General features: G+C 39.5%; 1 protein-coding gene and 1 non-coding gene across 11 annotated transcripts in view; one reads left to right on the top strand and one right to left on the bottom strand.

Annotated features, from left to right (window-relative positions):
* Rmnd1 (required for meiotic nuclear division 1 homolog) overlaps nt 1-15,534 on the top strand; it is a 79,955-nt gene that overhangs the window by 48,081 nt on the left and 16,340 nt on the right. For all 10 annotated transcript variants that reach the window (XR_007346308.1, XR_007346309.1, XM_048799961.1 and 7 more), the window contains 6 exons: nt 4,318-4,426; nt 6,069-6,144; nt 9,201-9,240; nt 11,547-11,647; nt 13,923-14,029; nt 14,944-15,008. Coding sequence is in view for 8 of the 10 variants with exons in the window: in XM_048799928.1 (XP_048655885.1) it covers nt 4,318-4,426; nt 6,069-6,144; nt 9,201-9,240; nt 11,547-11,647; nt 13,923-14,029; nt 14,944-15,008 (498 nt within the window). In the remaining 2 variants the exon portion in view is untranslated. The remainder of the gene's footprint in view (nt 1-4,317; nt 4,427-6,068; nt 6,145-9,200; nt 9,241-11,546; nt 11,648-13,922; nt 14,030-14,943; nt 15,009-15,534) is intronic.
* Trnat-ugu lies at nt 6,280-6,351 on the bottom strand. The gene has a single exon. It is a non-coding gene; the product is annotated as a tRNA-Thr (tRNA).

Raw genomic sequence — 15,534 nt, 5'->3', positions numbered from 1 at the left:
GAATGATGGAACACCCATTAGTGTTTTTCAGACTGACCTCATAGCATGTTATAAAATTAACTTTTTACAGAAAAAGGAATAGCGTAGAGAATACCGGAATGCATTTGCTATGATAAAGAAAAATGACTGGCTTATGAAGTTTCTGTGGCAGTTACTGGTTTTATCTACATATATGTATTGAGTATATAATCTGATTTCTCATTATAGGTTGTAGCCAAAAAGTTTATAAGATAAAGCATTTTTTAAGATTTATCTTTTGGTTGTCATTGGACACAATACCTTTATTTTATTTGTTTATTTTTATGTGGTGCTAAGGATCAAACCCAGGGCCTCGCATGTGCTAGGCAGACACTCTACCCTTGAGCCACAACCCCAGCCCACTAAAGCATTTACTAGTAATATAATTTATATCTGTATTTGTATCTGTATTTTGTAAATTTGATCTACATTCAGTGTGTAGCAATAAAAATGCATATTTTCCTTATTAAGTATAGTCTATTTATAGTCACAGTACTTTTTTTTTGGGGGGGGGGTACCGGGAATTGAACTCAGGGGCACTCAATCACTGAGCCACATCCCTAGCCCTATTTTGTATTTTATTAAGAGACAGGATCTCACTGAGTTGCTTAGTGCCTCGCTTTTGCTGAGGCTAGCTTTGAACTCAGGATCCTCCTGCCTCAGCTTCCCAAGCTGCTGGGATTACAGGTGTGTAACACCAGGCCTCACAGTACTTCTGACAACAAAATATGGGGCGTTTTTCCTCCATCAATGAATTCTCCAACTCTCTAGATGCTAGTAAGATGTCTTACAATTCATTTCAGTTGTGACCCTGTATGGAGTTAGTAAGATTGAACTCAGTCTGTTAGAACTGCCTCCCACTTCAGACACCAGCCCCAAGTCCCAGATTATAAATCGGGTTCCCATGTCTACCTTCTTGAATTTGCAGTTTGCTAGAATGGCTCCAGAACTCAGGGGAACAATTTAGATATATTTACTAAGACTCATGAACATCCAGGTGAAGAAGTTCACTGAATTTGAGAGGAGGGTCTGAAAGTTCCAAGCTTCTATTCAAAGTTTGTTGTTTCTGGCAACCAGTCCCCCATCCTGAAGCTATCCCAGAGCCCACCAAGAATCACCTTATTAGAACAAAAGGTGTACCTATCCTTGAGAATCTTCAGGGGATTTGGAAGCTGTGTGCCAAAAACTCAAGGCAGATACTAAATATTACAACAACAAAAAAATGTTCCTATCACCCGGTATCCCTTAGGAAATTACCAGGGTTTAGGAGCTCTGTGCCAGGAGCCAAGGACAAAGACCAAATATAAGTTTATCCTAGAATAATAGTAAAATAGAAATAAGGTTGTGATCATATACTATTTTTTCTTCAGTAATAGTGTATGAATAAAAATTTTTTTCAGAGCATGTGGTGCTGTTAGTGTAAGAATCTTGTATAGATTTCTAGCCCCATCTGCTGGAACATGTCTTCTGTGGCCATAGAAACAAAACATACAGAAATACAGTGGTTCAATGTTTTAACATAGGCCTAAATTTGGGGCCTAAATCCAGTAACTATTTTGGGTTGATTTGGTCCATCTATTTAAGAACAAGTTACTTATCCCCAAGTTAAAATCCAAAATTTGCTTTACATACGTACATGTAACTAATGCTTAATAAATAAGGATTCACTGTAAAAAGCCAGGGAAAAAAGTTTCTCATTCAGTAACAGCACCTTTAATTAACAGTAGGAGATATGGCCAGGTGAAGTACACACACCAGTGATCCCAGCCACTTGGGAGGCTGAGGCAGGAGAATTGCAAGTTTGAGGCCAGCCTGGGCAACTTAGAGCAGGGTTGGAGGTGTGGCTGAATGGTAGAACGCCCAGTACCACAAAGAAAAAAGGTGCTGGTGGTGGGGTTTCAAAGACAAGGCGCTCCATGGTTCTTTTTCCCTTTTCCAAATGGTCTTACATGAAAAATTGAAATTTGGAATCAAAACCAAAACAAATGTCAAAAAAGTCAAGTTTCAAAACTTGTGAATTGTCTTTTATTAGAAGGCCACAACTTAAGAGGAGTATGGTGAGCCCCGTTAATACCTGTGACATTGAAGAGCTCTTTGAGCCAAACTAAGTAGAAGATACTGAGAAAAGAAAAGGTGACAATCTTCAGACTTAGAATGGCTATGGAAAAAGAGGTAATGTTAAAGATTTACTTGTAGTCTGGAGTTCAGAATGTATGTTCTCGTAGAAATAGTGATTGAATGACCACCCACTCTTCCAAAGTTCAAAATAGCATGCATTTTAGCACATGTGGGCTGGGCCAGTTATAAAAATAAAGCAGATGTGAGACATTTGAGGTAAAGACTGTGTGGCTGTGACCTGGGCCCGCTACTCAGCCCTAGTCCATGGTGGCCGGATCTCCACTTAGGCAAAAGATGGTAGGGAAATGTGGATTTTGTGTGAAATCTCTCAATTAATTGTTGACTTGTGACTCCCATCTTAGAAATGCTGTGAAGATCAACCCGGGTGGCTGTCGGAGCTCACTGTGTTCAGCACAGTTACAGGCTAATCCTCATGGACTGGCCTTGGACTGTTGTTATCTTCTGTCTTCTCCTTTTTGCGCCTCCCCCTGCTCAGTTGAAACCAATCTTATTATCAGTCGCAGTCAGAGAAGGCACCCACCCTAACATGCTGTGATTTTGTCCAGCAGGCCACATCAAATCTGCCAAGTCTCACCGAGTAGCGCTGTGCCTTACCTGATGGTTCTGACAGGACTCCCTTTCTCTCAGCCAGCTTAAGCTCCATGAAGCCAGGCAGGTCTAGGCCATGCCCATCCTATTCTTGCCCTCCAGTGACTACCTGGTCTCTGAAGCGTGTCCGTGTGTGGTGTGTGTGCGCTTGTGTTCTTCCACGTGTGGCTATGGGAAGTAGCTCACTGCAAGAGGGGGCTACCTCATCATTCTCCACTGATTTCAGCTCATCTGACTTAATGTTTTTTTCTAATTACTTGGTGTGCTTCTGAATAGATACTTTGTTGATTTTTTTGACATTTCAGTTTTTGTGGTTTCTCAAGTCTTCCATTTACTCCTGAGCTGCTTTTTAAGCCACTTGATTGTGTAACAGACTGAGGAGAAGACAAAGCAGGGTTAGCCCATTAATGGAGAAAGGGTAGGAATTAAGTAACAGGAGCCAGAGGAAGGAAGGACTTCACAGACTGCTTCTCCAGAATTTCAGAGTGGGAATGCCTAGGAGTTGAGTTGAGGAAGTCCTAGGAAGAACTGTTCATTTAGTGACTCTCAAACTTCTTTTGACCAACTATAGTTCAATAAATATTGAACAGTCCTGAGAAATACATATTTATCAGCTTTTTTAAACTTTAAAATAACCCTATAAAGTAGGCATTATTATTCTTGATTTTTAAAAAAATTTCAATCATATTTTTGTCTGAATTCTTATGCTGATAGCTTTCAAACTTTTCTGACCTCTTCTCTGGTGAGAAATATATTCACCATTTTATATACATAGTGACATACATAAGTAGACACATATGTGACAGGAAACTTCATATAGTAACATTTGCTCTTACAATGAGTAATGCACCATGATATTTTGTATTTTATTCTTTTTTTATATTTTATTAGACTTTTTTTTTTTTTTTTTAAGCTGGCTTAGGTCAACTAAACTGACATCTGCATATGACAGATGAAGCTGCTTACCTCATGGTGGCTGGGAAGCAAAGAGAGAGAAAGAAGAGGGGCCAGTGTCCCTTTCAAGGTCACATCCCAGTGACCTAACTTCCTCCCGCTAGTTTGGACAATCACTGCAAATTGCTTACCATGTATATGTGGTATGGACACACAGGTATCTACATGTCTGTACAGACAGGACCCCCAGCAAAGCACTGACGGACAGGACATGTTCTCAGAGTTGCAGATTTTTTTGTTTACTATTAGCCAGAATAAAGATATTATAATTCTTTTGTGGATTTTAAGGACATCAAATACTAATGTTGTGAAAGAGTCAGAAACCCTGGGTTGGAAAGCTGCTCAGGCTGCTTCAGACACTGCCAGTTGGAGCACGGCTTCCCTTTCAGGATCATTATTCCATCTTTTTGGCTAGCAGAAGCAAATGCTTCTGTCAATGAGCTGATAGTTGTCTCTCTAACTTCTTTGTCTTCATACTTATCCCTTCTCTGGTATGAACTTTTGAGATGTTTGAAGAAAACTTGAGTTCTGGCTTTGCCAAATGAGGTCCCCTAAGTTAGGGACATAGTAGCCATCACAGATGTTTGAGCCTCTTGGTAACCCACCTTGTGCTCACAGAACCTGATGCACTGCACAGCATTTGCCACAGCAGACGAGTACCATCTGGGAAATCTGTCTCAAGAGCTGGTCGCCCATGGATACATTGAAGTAACAAGCTTGCCTAGAGGTACTTCTGCTTGAACCTGGGGCCAAGTATGTTAAAATGTATTAGAAAATAATTTTCCTGTGATATTGTCCTAAGTTTGCATTTGTTAGCATTTCACTTTCTGTTGAAAGGATTGTAATCATAAAAGTGGTGTCAGATGTCTTTATAAAGAAATTAATTGTGTTTATAGATCATTTGGTTCTCAGATTAAATTTATTCATAAGATCACTATTACTTGGGAAGATCAAAGGCTGTGTGTGGTAGTCATCTGTCTTTCGCTATAACAAATACTCGAGATATATCAACATAATAAGAGAAAAGGCTTATTTTGGCCCATACTTCAGAGGTTTTAGTCTGTGGTCAGTTGGCCCATTGCTTTTGGACCTGTGATGAGACACCACATCATGGTGGGATCATGTGGAATCAGCTGCTCACTTATGACAGCTGGTACTTCTTGAAACAGGGAAGGTGAGAAGAAAAGAGAGGAAGAAGAAGGGCCAGTATCCTTTTCAAGAGCCTACCTGCAGTGACCTAACCTCCTCCCATCAGGCCATCTCCTAAGGTTCCAACACTTCTAATAATATCATAGTCTGAGGACCAAACCTTTGGTGGATGCTTACCCAAATCAAAGCCCCATGCTACTTCTTTTTTGTCACATTAAAAAGTTATTTTAGCATTATAAAACCATGAAATTGGTGGAAGGGCCTTTTAAAAAAATTCACCAGTCCATTAGTGAGACCCTTGCCTCAATTAAAAAAAAAAAAAATTAGAAAAGGGGCTGAGGATATAGCTCAATGGTAAAGCATCCACTGATCCACCAGTACCAAAACCAAGTAAATAAATTACCAGTCCAATACTTCAACAAAATTAGTTAAAATATAATATAGTATAAGAAAGAAGAAAATTAACAAGTGAGGATTTTAGGATAGTTTCAGGTAGGATTCTTGAGAAGATATCCTGTTTTACATTTAAAAATGAATAACTTAGAACATTTTAATGGGAGAAAATTTTACAGTAATTCTCAAGATAGTCCACTACTGAGAAAACTTGAGTTTCCTTCAGAGTAGCAAAAATATCAGGGTTGAAAACTTTTCTGCTACAGAGAAAATTCTTTGTTAAAGACTCATAGGTTGACATAAAAAACAGTTGAATGTCTTGCTTTTTCAGCTTTGGTGACCTCAACAGAGTGTTTGTGCTGTTGGATGACAAAAAGAATTAGAATAACAGAGCCATGTCCAGAGACCCTAAAATGAAAAGTTGCTTAGGGGTATTCATGGTGGGCACTGAAGGCTGTCGGCAGTGTGGCTCTGGGCATTGCAGAGTTGGGAAACTATATACAACTGTTTGTAAATAACTAATAGTAACTTAATTGGTATGTTAATATTACTTATAATGTATTACATAAAATTCATTTACTTACAAGAAATATTACTGTACTAATATGTAAATTAACTACTGAGTAATGAATATTGTTATGTATTTGATAATATTTAAAAGGTTTAAATTTTTAAAATAGTTGCAGATAACTCTAGTTGTAGTTCTCAGAGTCTCCTTGGTGTACAAAGTCGTCATAAGTACTTCTGTAAAAATGTACAGATGACTTTTAAACCTGTGTCACTTTGTGACCTCGTTTTGTTGTTGTTGTTATTATTTTAAACCACAGATGCAGCAAATATTTTGGTGATGGGTGTGGAAAGTTCTGCAAAAGAAGGTGATCCTGGAACAATATTCTTCTTCAGGTAACACAGGAAGGAAACCCTGTTGGCAAATTAGTTCCTGACCAAGTCCCTCTAGTCGTTAAAGGTTCATGTACCTCTCATAACAGAACATGTGTTCAAAATGTATTTGTGACCAGAATCTTGTTTTCTCTTTTTTGGTGGTGCTGGGGATTGAACCCAGGGCCTTGTGCATACAAGGCAAGCACTCTACCAACTGAGCTATATCCCTAACCCAATCATCCGATTCTTTCTTCATCTAGCAGATCTGGAATCCTCTGGCAAATCCTCTTGGAAAAGTTTTGTTTTGTTTTGGTACCAGGGTTGAACCCAGGGGCGCTTAACCACTGAGCCACATCCCCAGCCCTCTCTATTTTTTATTTTGTATCACTGAATTGCTTAGGCCTCTAAGTTGCTCAGGCTCGCTTTGAACTTGCTGTCCTTATGCTTTATCCCACAAAATTGCTGGGATTATAGGCATGCACCACTGTGCCCAGCAAAATAAACAAATTTTAAAACAAGTAAATAGGGGCTGAGGATGTGGCTCAGGGTAGAATGGTTGCTTAGCAACCACTGGATTCAATCCTCTGCACCCCCCCCCCCCCAAAAAAAAGACCAACTACTAGTCTTCTCCTGCTTTGTCTCTATTTGTAAATGTGGATATTCACTGACGTTTAGGTAAAGTATCTGTCTCCTAGTCATCTCAGTGCCTGTGTAGGACTCATGCCACCTCCCCTGCTGTTCTTCCTTCCTTTTCTTTCTTCCTTTTTTGTGGCTTTTCATCTAAATTTTTAGCCTATCTTACCTCTCCAGAGACTTCAGACAGGGACCCTGACACACATATACTTACTCCTTTTATGTAGAGACTGTCTTGATACCAAATACAGTGGAGTAGTTGAATGATAATAATAATAGAAACCATATTTTTAAAAAAATCTCCCCACACTTGAGGAAGGTCTGTTATTCCCATCTTACTGCCAAGAAAGGGGAGGGTCAAACAGGACTCAGTGAATTACCCAGGATCGTGAGACTCATAGGTGGCAGAGCAGAAACTTGTGGAAAATCTATAAGAATCCAGACTTGAAGATGGACAAGATACCACAGCACTCGCCACTCCAGAGAATGAGATAGAAGGGTGTTTTGAGCCCAGGAATTCAAGAGTTCAAGACCAGCTTAAGCAACATAGTGAGACCTTTTCCAAAAAAAAAAAAAAAAAAATCTGAAGTTCGATTGAGGGTTTTGTGATCTTAGTCCTTAGGGATGTTGAAAACAAGAAGCCTTATTTTTGTTCACATAGATGCTGCCTTCCATTTGACCCTACCATTAGAGATAATCAGGATTTCAACATTTAGCCCAAGTAGAATGACAGCAGCCCTGTGCCTCAAAGTGAAAAGTGTAGATTTCTGAGGGCCTAGATCAGCACTGTCCAGGGGAGATGTGGTGAAGCCTCACTCATGATGCTGTGTTTTCTAGTTATCACAGTTTTAAAAATGAAAAAAAAGGAGCAAAGCTGCCACCTCAAGGTGGCCAGGAAGCAGACTGTGACGGAAGGGCCTGGGGGCCAGATACACCCTCCCAAGGCACACTCCCAATGACCTGCTTCCTCCAGCTAGGCCCCGCCTCTGGGGCTGTTTCCACTATCTCCCATCAGCTAGGGATGAAGCACTTATCACAGGGCCTTTGGAGGAGCTTTTAGAGCCAAACCGCACCCTAGCATTTGAATTCAGTGGTGCATTTCACACTTAGAGCTCATCTCAGATGCCACCAGGCATGTTCCAAATGCTCCATTGCTCCAGGTGGCTTCTGGGCACTGTATTGCACAGCCTGGCTCTAGATGGAGCGGTGAACATCTGCACATCTGAACCAGTACTGTGGTTGTGGCTTTGCTTCAGCGCTGTGTCCTGAGACCCCACCCTGACCCGTTACACCAGCGTACTCACTGGCCTCCCTACCCGCCTGCTCAGCCCACCACTGCTCCTTTGGTCTGTGGTGGGTGGAGTTGTTCTTCATGATGCAACTCTGACGATGACACTCTCCTGCTTAAAATTCCAGGGGCTCTTCCCAGACTGTCACAGCACAGAGTCCTGTCAGGGCTGAGCTCTTGCCTGTTGCTTCAGCCTGAGGCTCATGTCCAGAATTCATGACCCTGCAGCTTCTGTTTGTCCAAGACACTGCCCTGTTCCCAATGTCCACCTCCCTGAACCTGTGCTGGTTCTGATGCACATGTTCTGTTTTCCTCACGTGGCTAGCTCTGCTAGTCCTTGAGAATTGTCCCTCTCCTGGACATCCCATAGTACATTCTGCATAACTTTTAAAGCCCTGGTAGTCTAGGTGTGTCTTTTCTAGCTTGGAGTTCCTGGACGATGGTAACGGATCACACTCATTTTTTTTCCATCCCCAGTGCTAAAATAAGCACAGACCCACAGGTCTACTAAGCACTTTGCTTGAGACATGTCTAAAGAATGATGTGAATGAATCTTATGTACCTTCCTTCCATTTCCCCGTTGTCTTTTTCCACACAAAAACCCAAAGCCACGACTCTTTTTATTTACTAAGACAGATTAGCATGCGAAACTCCACACATGAAACCAAGTTCATTTATGGTCTTTAGAGCTTACATTCTGTCAGAGACACTGTGCAGGTGGGAGCTTTCCTCACTGAGGCAGTTAGCTGTCAGAGCTTATAATTGGTCTCGTCTCTTTATTCCACAAGGTTAAAAACATAATCTTTGCATATAGTAGAATCTTCCTAATAAGGTGGGGTCTCAGAAGTTTTCCAAATTTTGATTTCTGTGCATCCACATTGAACCAAATATGAAAGAGTCCAGATACAGGAATTAATATTACAATAACTACTACTTATTTTGCAAACTGTGAGAAATCTTGAATTTTGAGAAATCAGGATTTATCAAGAATCAAAAAATATTTCGTATTTTAGCAAGTCCATCTAGGGACCATATTGTCTCCTTAGGCAGTAAATCATATTTTCTGCAGTTGAATTCTGGGTTTGTTCTAGATGTTACCTAAGCGTAGAATTATTCTACCTTTAACTCACCTGATTCTCTTGCTCTTTTAAATCAGGGAAGGAGCTGCTGTGTTTTGGAATGTGAAAGATAAAACTGTAAGTATAAGTGAAGTGTTAAAGTATAAAAATACAGTTTTGTAAGAATAAATTGTTTATTAGCACTTAATAATTTGAGATTTTGGAAGATAAATTAATAGGCAATCCACAGCTTATTTGTATAGCATTATGTGATATTTATCTCATCAGTTTCATCTTCTAAAATGCATATATTGGTTTAAGTTTTATACATTTCTATTTTCTGGGCACACACTCATTTGTGGAGAATCCCAGCCACCCCTGGCAAACTGCAGGAAGAAAGAATTGCATTTACATGTGATAGTGCAGAGTGTGATTAATGCACATACAGTTTATTGGAAACTGGTTAAACTGATTCTTATTTTAGATAAAATTTTCAAGAACTTATCACTCATGGAAAACAATTTCTTCAATATCTATATTAGGATTTATTTAATGTAACCTTTTTAGAGGCAGCTTTGTGATGTACATCAAAGATTTATATTTAACTCAGCAATTTTATACCCAGAAAGTTACCCAAAAGAAATAATCACAATTATGCATGATGAATTACATAATGTTCATTAAACCATTTTTTATAATAGCAAAGATTATAAATAACGAAAACACATAATAATAGAAAGTTTGCTAAGTACAGTTATAGGATAAAATATACTACAGCTCTTAAAAATCATGTGGAATAATATCTATTCCCAGGAAACTGCTTATGTATGTGATACAGTTAAATTAAAAGAGCAAATTACAACCTGGGTGCAGTGGCGCATGCCTGTAATCCCAGTGATTCAGGAGGCTGAGGCAGGAGGATCATGAGTTCAAAGCCAGCCTCAGCAACTTAGTGAGGCCCTAAGCAACTCATTGAGACCCTGTCTCTAAATAAAAAATAAAATGGTTGGGGATGTTGCTTAGTAGTTAAGCACCCCTGGATTTAATTCCTGGTACCAAAAAAAGAGCAAATTAGAAAATATAACCAGCATAACATCATCTCTAATCCCAGTGGCTCAGGAGGCTAAGACAGGAGGATCCCAAGTTCAAAGCCAGTCTCAGCAATAGCGAGGCACTAAGCAACTCAGTGAGACCCTGTCTCTATATAAAATACAGAATAGGGCTGGGGATGTAGCTTGGTGGCCGAGAGCCCCTGGATTCAATCCCTGATATATGCCACCACGCCCTTCAGCTGGGTTCAGTGATATATGCCAATAATCCCAGCTATTTGAGAGGCTGAGAAAAGAGGATTGCAAGTTTGAGGCCAACCTCAGCAACTTGGCAAGACCCTTACAACATAGATCCTAGATTTAATCCTCAGTACAAAAAAAATAAGTATGCTTCCTACAATCTCAGTTTTGCTAAAAGGAAATAGATACCTGCTCAGTAGAGGAGGAATTCTGGGGAACAGGAAATGTGCATGACCACCAAATATAATAAAGTATAAATTGATCATCTGAAGTTACAAAAAATATAACACCACTCTGTGGTTTTTGAGTGCTCTCATAAATGTTTGAATTCTAAAATTGGAAGAACTGTTTTGGAGAGCAGGTTAGCAATATTTATCAAAGATATAAGCAGGCATATCTTTTCTTTCTTTCTTTTTTTTTTTTACAATGCTGGGGATGAAATTCAGAGCCTCACACTTGCTAAGCAAGTACACTCTCCCTGAGCAACACCCTCAGCCTGCATGTCTTTTGATCAGCAGTTTCTAAAGAAATAGGCCACAAAGATTTACGCATAATAAAGGTGAATGGAGACATTATAATGGTGGAGAGCAGAAATTATCCCCCACAGATGGACATTTAATGTGGTTAAATAAATTGCAGTGCCTCCATTAAGGAGAACAGCATTGCAAATGTTCATATGCATAGTTATCCCATTTCATGCAGAAAGCAAAATATACACAGACCTCACAGAAAAAAAATGTGTATAGGATATACCCCAAGTTTAATCATGCTTACCTCTGAGAATTATGATTCCAAGTGACAGAGAGAGATGGCCACTTTCTATACCTTTATGTTCCTTAAATTTTTACAAGTGTTTGCCTATACAATTTTTTTAGAAATTAAATAAATAAAAATCATAATGTTACCAGTGATTCTTTGGGATGTGGGATAACAACTTTATTTTCTTCCTTATGCTTATCTGTATTTTCCAAAAATGAAAATAAATGAACATGTCATCCTGATTAGCTTACTAGGTTAATAACATAGTGAGTTTGCCTTTTCCTTAAGAACTAAGCAGTAGAAAACAAACTATTCATTGTTACAAACATTAACCCCAGAGCACATTTGTACTTAGGGAGCCAGTTATAATTCCAGGTAATGTTCTTTTTCTTCTAGATGAAGCATGTAATGCAAGTTCTGGAGAAACATGAAATTCGGCCTTATGAGATTGCATTGGTACACTGGGAAAATGAAGAGCTTAACTACATAAAAATAGAGTAAGCAACTTTTTATCAAAGTTATGGAAAGGGTACTTGGGAACAAAACTAGGCAAAGTAGTAGGGAAGATAAATTATTTATGAATATGGAGACTAATGTTAAGAAAGAAGTTGTTGGTACAAATACAAAGCCTAAACTATATAATAAATATTAGTGGAAATAATATGCCTTTATCAGAATAACCCTATCATATTATTCCAGTAAAAAGTAAAGCCATTTTTTCCTGAATTGATTTTGAGCATAAAAAGGAAATGAGATAAGGGGTGATCTAAGAGAACCATTTGTAGACATGTGGGGGACTGCAGGAAGTGGGAGCCCAACATACAGTCTCCAGTAAGATATGAGTGGCAATAGCCTCACTGATTTTCCTGTCTCAGCAAGGACAAAATGAGATGTTGGGGCAGGATAAATAGGATAGGAGACTCTTTCCTGGTGGTGTCACCAGTCCAGTGGAATCCGGGGGAGGAAAAGTCTTTGTAGGTTCTTAAGGAAGTAAGTATTGATGGCAGAGCTTGAAGAAAATTTAGAAGAGACACTAGCTACAGAAAGCAGATAAGCACTAAGTAATAATGGCCAGCAATAATGAAGTACTCACCACATGCCAGTCACTGTTTTCCAAGTACTTCCCATGCCTCACTTCATTTCAGAAACTCTGTAATTGCAGTTAACTGGCTTTCAAATGGAGTTCAGAGTGCTCTCTGGCCTGTGGGCACCTGCCTAATAAATGGGAGCCTGGGCCTACAGCGTCTGCTCTTGAGTGAAGGTATGAACCAAAGAGACACGCAAATGAGGAGCTATTCAGTTTTATTAATTTTATTTTTAAGCCCTCATTCTTATGGTTATTGTTCCTGTGAATGTCCCTTCTTTGGGGAAATCAGAGAAATGCCATTGCTTGCTGGGCACTTGTATGTGCCTGGACACACAAATACACACACACACTCTTAAGAGTTGTGGAGGAATGAAATCCTTAACTGTTTGAATCTGAGTCAGCTATTTGATTTTATCACAAAAACCACTTTAGCCAGGCGTGGTGGCACATGCCTATAATCAATCCCAGTGACTCAGGAAGCTGAGACTGGGGGGTCGAAAATTCCAGCCTCAGCAATTTATCGAGGACCTGATAAGCAACTTAGTGAGATGCTGTCTCAAAAAAAATAAAAAGGGCTGGGAATGGGATTCAGTAGTAAAGCACCCCTGTATTAAATCCCTGGTACAAAAAAAAAAAAAAAGAGAGACCACGCTAGCTGTGTCACATGTGGGTCCTGCCTAGGGACAGCTATCTACTGCCTCCTTCGGTTCTGTGGTGTGGTCCAGGCTCGTTCATAAAACCCTTGCTCACTGCTCCCTTTCCTCTTTTCCCTCTGGCTGAGGTGGTCAGCAGATTCTGCCCTCAGCCTTCCCATTAGTCCCCAGTCCACCTTCCTTCATCTGTGTCTTCATGTCCCACACCTTTTGTGAAGGGTCCCCTGTACTTTCCCCATTTCCTTGTAATGTTTATATTCACAAACTCCCTCCCTCTGCTCTCCCAGTCCCTTCCAGAAAGATCTTCAGGTAAACCCTAGTTTTCTATAACTTCTGCCTCCCTTGCCTTCCCCGTCATGTAACTCCAATGTGTGGAGTTTTACATTCAGCATCTTTTCACTTAGCAATTACTGTGGACATTTTCCCTTTATATTAAGTATTCTTTCATAACATGTTGGAGTTTTTGTTTTTTATTTCTGTCTTTGAGATGGGGTTTTGCTATATCGCTGAGGCCGGCCTCCACTCTAGCTCTTGGGTTCAGGTGATTCTCCTTGTCTAAGCTTCCTGAGTGTTGGCACTATAGGCTCCCACCACCACATCTGGCTCCTTTTAATTTTTGTTTCGTGAAATTACTATTGAACATTTGGTTTCTTTTCTGATTTTTTTACTATTAAAGTAAAAACGTTTTGTACACAGATTTTTTTTTTTTACATTTTTTATTGTTTCCATACAATAAATTCTTAGAAATAAAATAACTTGGAAATAGTTTAGAGCATTTATAAAAACTCTTGATACAAATTAACAAAATGACCCCCAGAAAGGTGATTTTTTTCAAAACAAAAACTTTAAACTGTGTTTGAGATTTGGAAGATTCCTGGGTTATGGGAGTTCTAGCTACTTGGGAGGCAGAGGCAAGAAGACTGACTGACCTCCACCATTCAAGACCAGCCAGGGCAACATAGTGAGACCCCCATCTCAAGAATAAAGGGTTTGTAAGTTACTTTCTTCACCATCCCCACCCTCCTTCCACAGAGGTCAGTCTAAACTTCACAGAGGGAAAATCAATTTAAATTCGGAGCTGGATTTAGATGATGCCATTCTAGAGAAGTTTGCTTTCTCCAATGCCCTTTGTCTTTCAGGTAAGTTACTGCTGCTGTTTGCAGAATGCATTACACAGTTTTCATTTCATCAAGGAGGAGTTTATTTGGTGAACATTTTGGCATGTTTTCACTCTACAAAGCTTTAGTATCCTTTTTTTTTCCTCCATAAAATAAATACAGTAGAAAGTTTAAAAGGTAGTGTCTGTACTATTACTCATTCCTTGTTAATTGTATTGATAAACCTTACTTTCTCCACAAATGTTTTTTATGTGATTATCACTGCCTTTGATTCCTCTCCCCTTCTGTCTGTATGATCATGATACTTGGGTACCTCTGATCCAGGCAGAGAAAGCCCAGCCCATGTGACTGGGCACAGGCCTCAGTGGAAAACCACACTCCCAGGTTCCACAGGAATGGGCCAGAGTCACAGCTACTCTAAGTTTTTCCTGAAAGATCCATGCCCCTGATAATACCGTAGAAGTTCTGTAAGAATTTCCTTTGCCTCTAGTGTGCATGAGGCAGCTGCTGCAGCAGCCCCTCCACACCCTTCTGGGAAGCTTCAGAGACCTCTGTGCTTTCCTCATAGCCCTGAGGATTGTAAAGGAAGACCAGCGAAGGCCCGCTCCAGCCCTGTGCACAGAGCTACTCGGGGTGTCAAGGGGTGCCGCACACCTTCTGGGCTTCTGAGAAGTGGTATTAGAAAATCTGGAATTCTACTGGACTGCTAGACTAGCTTTGGTCTGTCAACAGGGCCTAGAAATCTTGAGTTTCCTGTTCTACGTTAGTGCTACCCTTTGCCATAACTAACCATCCTTAATTTTTAGTTTCAATTTTTAGCACATTTGCTTCTTCTACTTTTAATGTTCGAATGGCAGCAAAAGTACTGTACAGTTATGGATTTTATATAAGCATGAATAATATTATAAAGAAATTTTCCATGTTTTTCCCCCCAGTGAAACTGGCTATTTGGGAAGTGACACTGGATAAATTTATTGAGTCTATTCAGTCTATTCCAGAGGTAATTATATCAAGTTTATGCTTATTTTGAAGGATTGATTCCTAATTGAGAATAATACAAACTTCCTATATGTATAATAAAGTAAAAAAATGCACTAGGAATGGGGCTGGGGTTGTGGCTCAGTGGTAGAGCGTTCACCTAGCACATGTGACGCCCTGGGTTCGATCCTCAGCACCACATAAAAAAATAAATAAAATTAAGGTATTGTGTCCAACAACAACTGGAAAATAAATATTTTTTAAAAATGCACTAGGAAAGCTACACAGAATTTAGGCAAAAGACAAACCAGGCTAGGGATGTGGCTCACTGGTAGAGTGCTTGCCTAGCATGCTTGAAAACTTGGGTCCAATCTTCAGACACACACACAAAACCAACTTCCAAATACATATAAAATGGTGAACTTTCATGTGTTGATTTTTTTTAAACTTCAAATGACTGTGATGGCACAATATTTTTAATATAACTGAATAAAAGTTATATATATATATATATATATATATATTTTTTTTTTTTTTTTTTTTTTTTT

Source organism: Marmota marmota, unplaced genomic scaffold, assembly GCF_001458135.2.
Source record: "Marmota marmota marmota unplaced genomic scaffold, marMar, whole genome shotgun sequence".
In the NCBI taxonomy this organism is placed as follows: Eukaryota; Metazoa; Chordata; class Mammalia; order Rodentia; family Sciuridae; genus Marmota; species Marmota marmota.
Note: the sequence above shows the minus strand (reverse complement) of the source record. Positions and strands in the feature narration are given on the sequence as shown.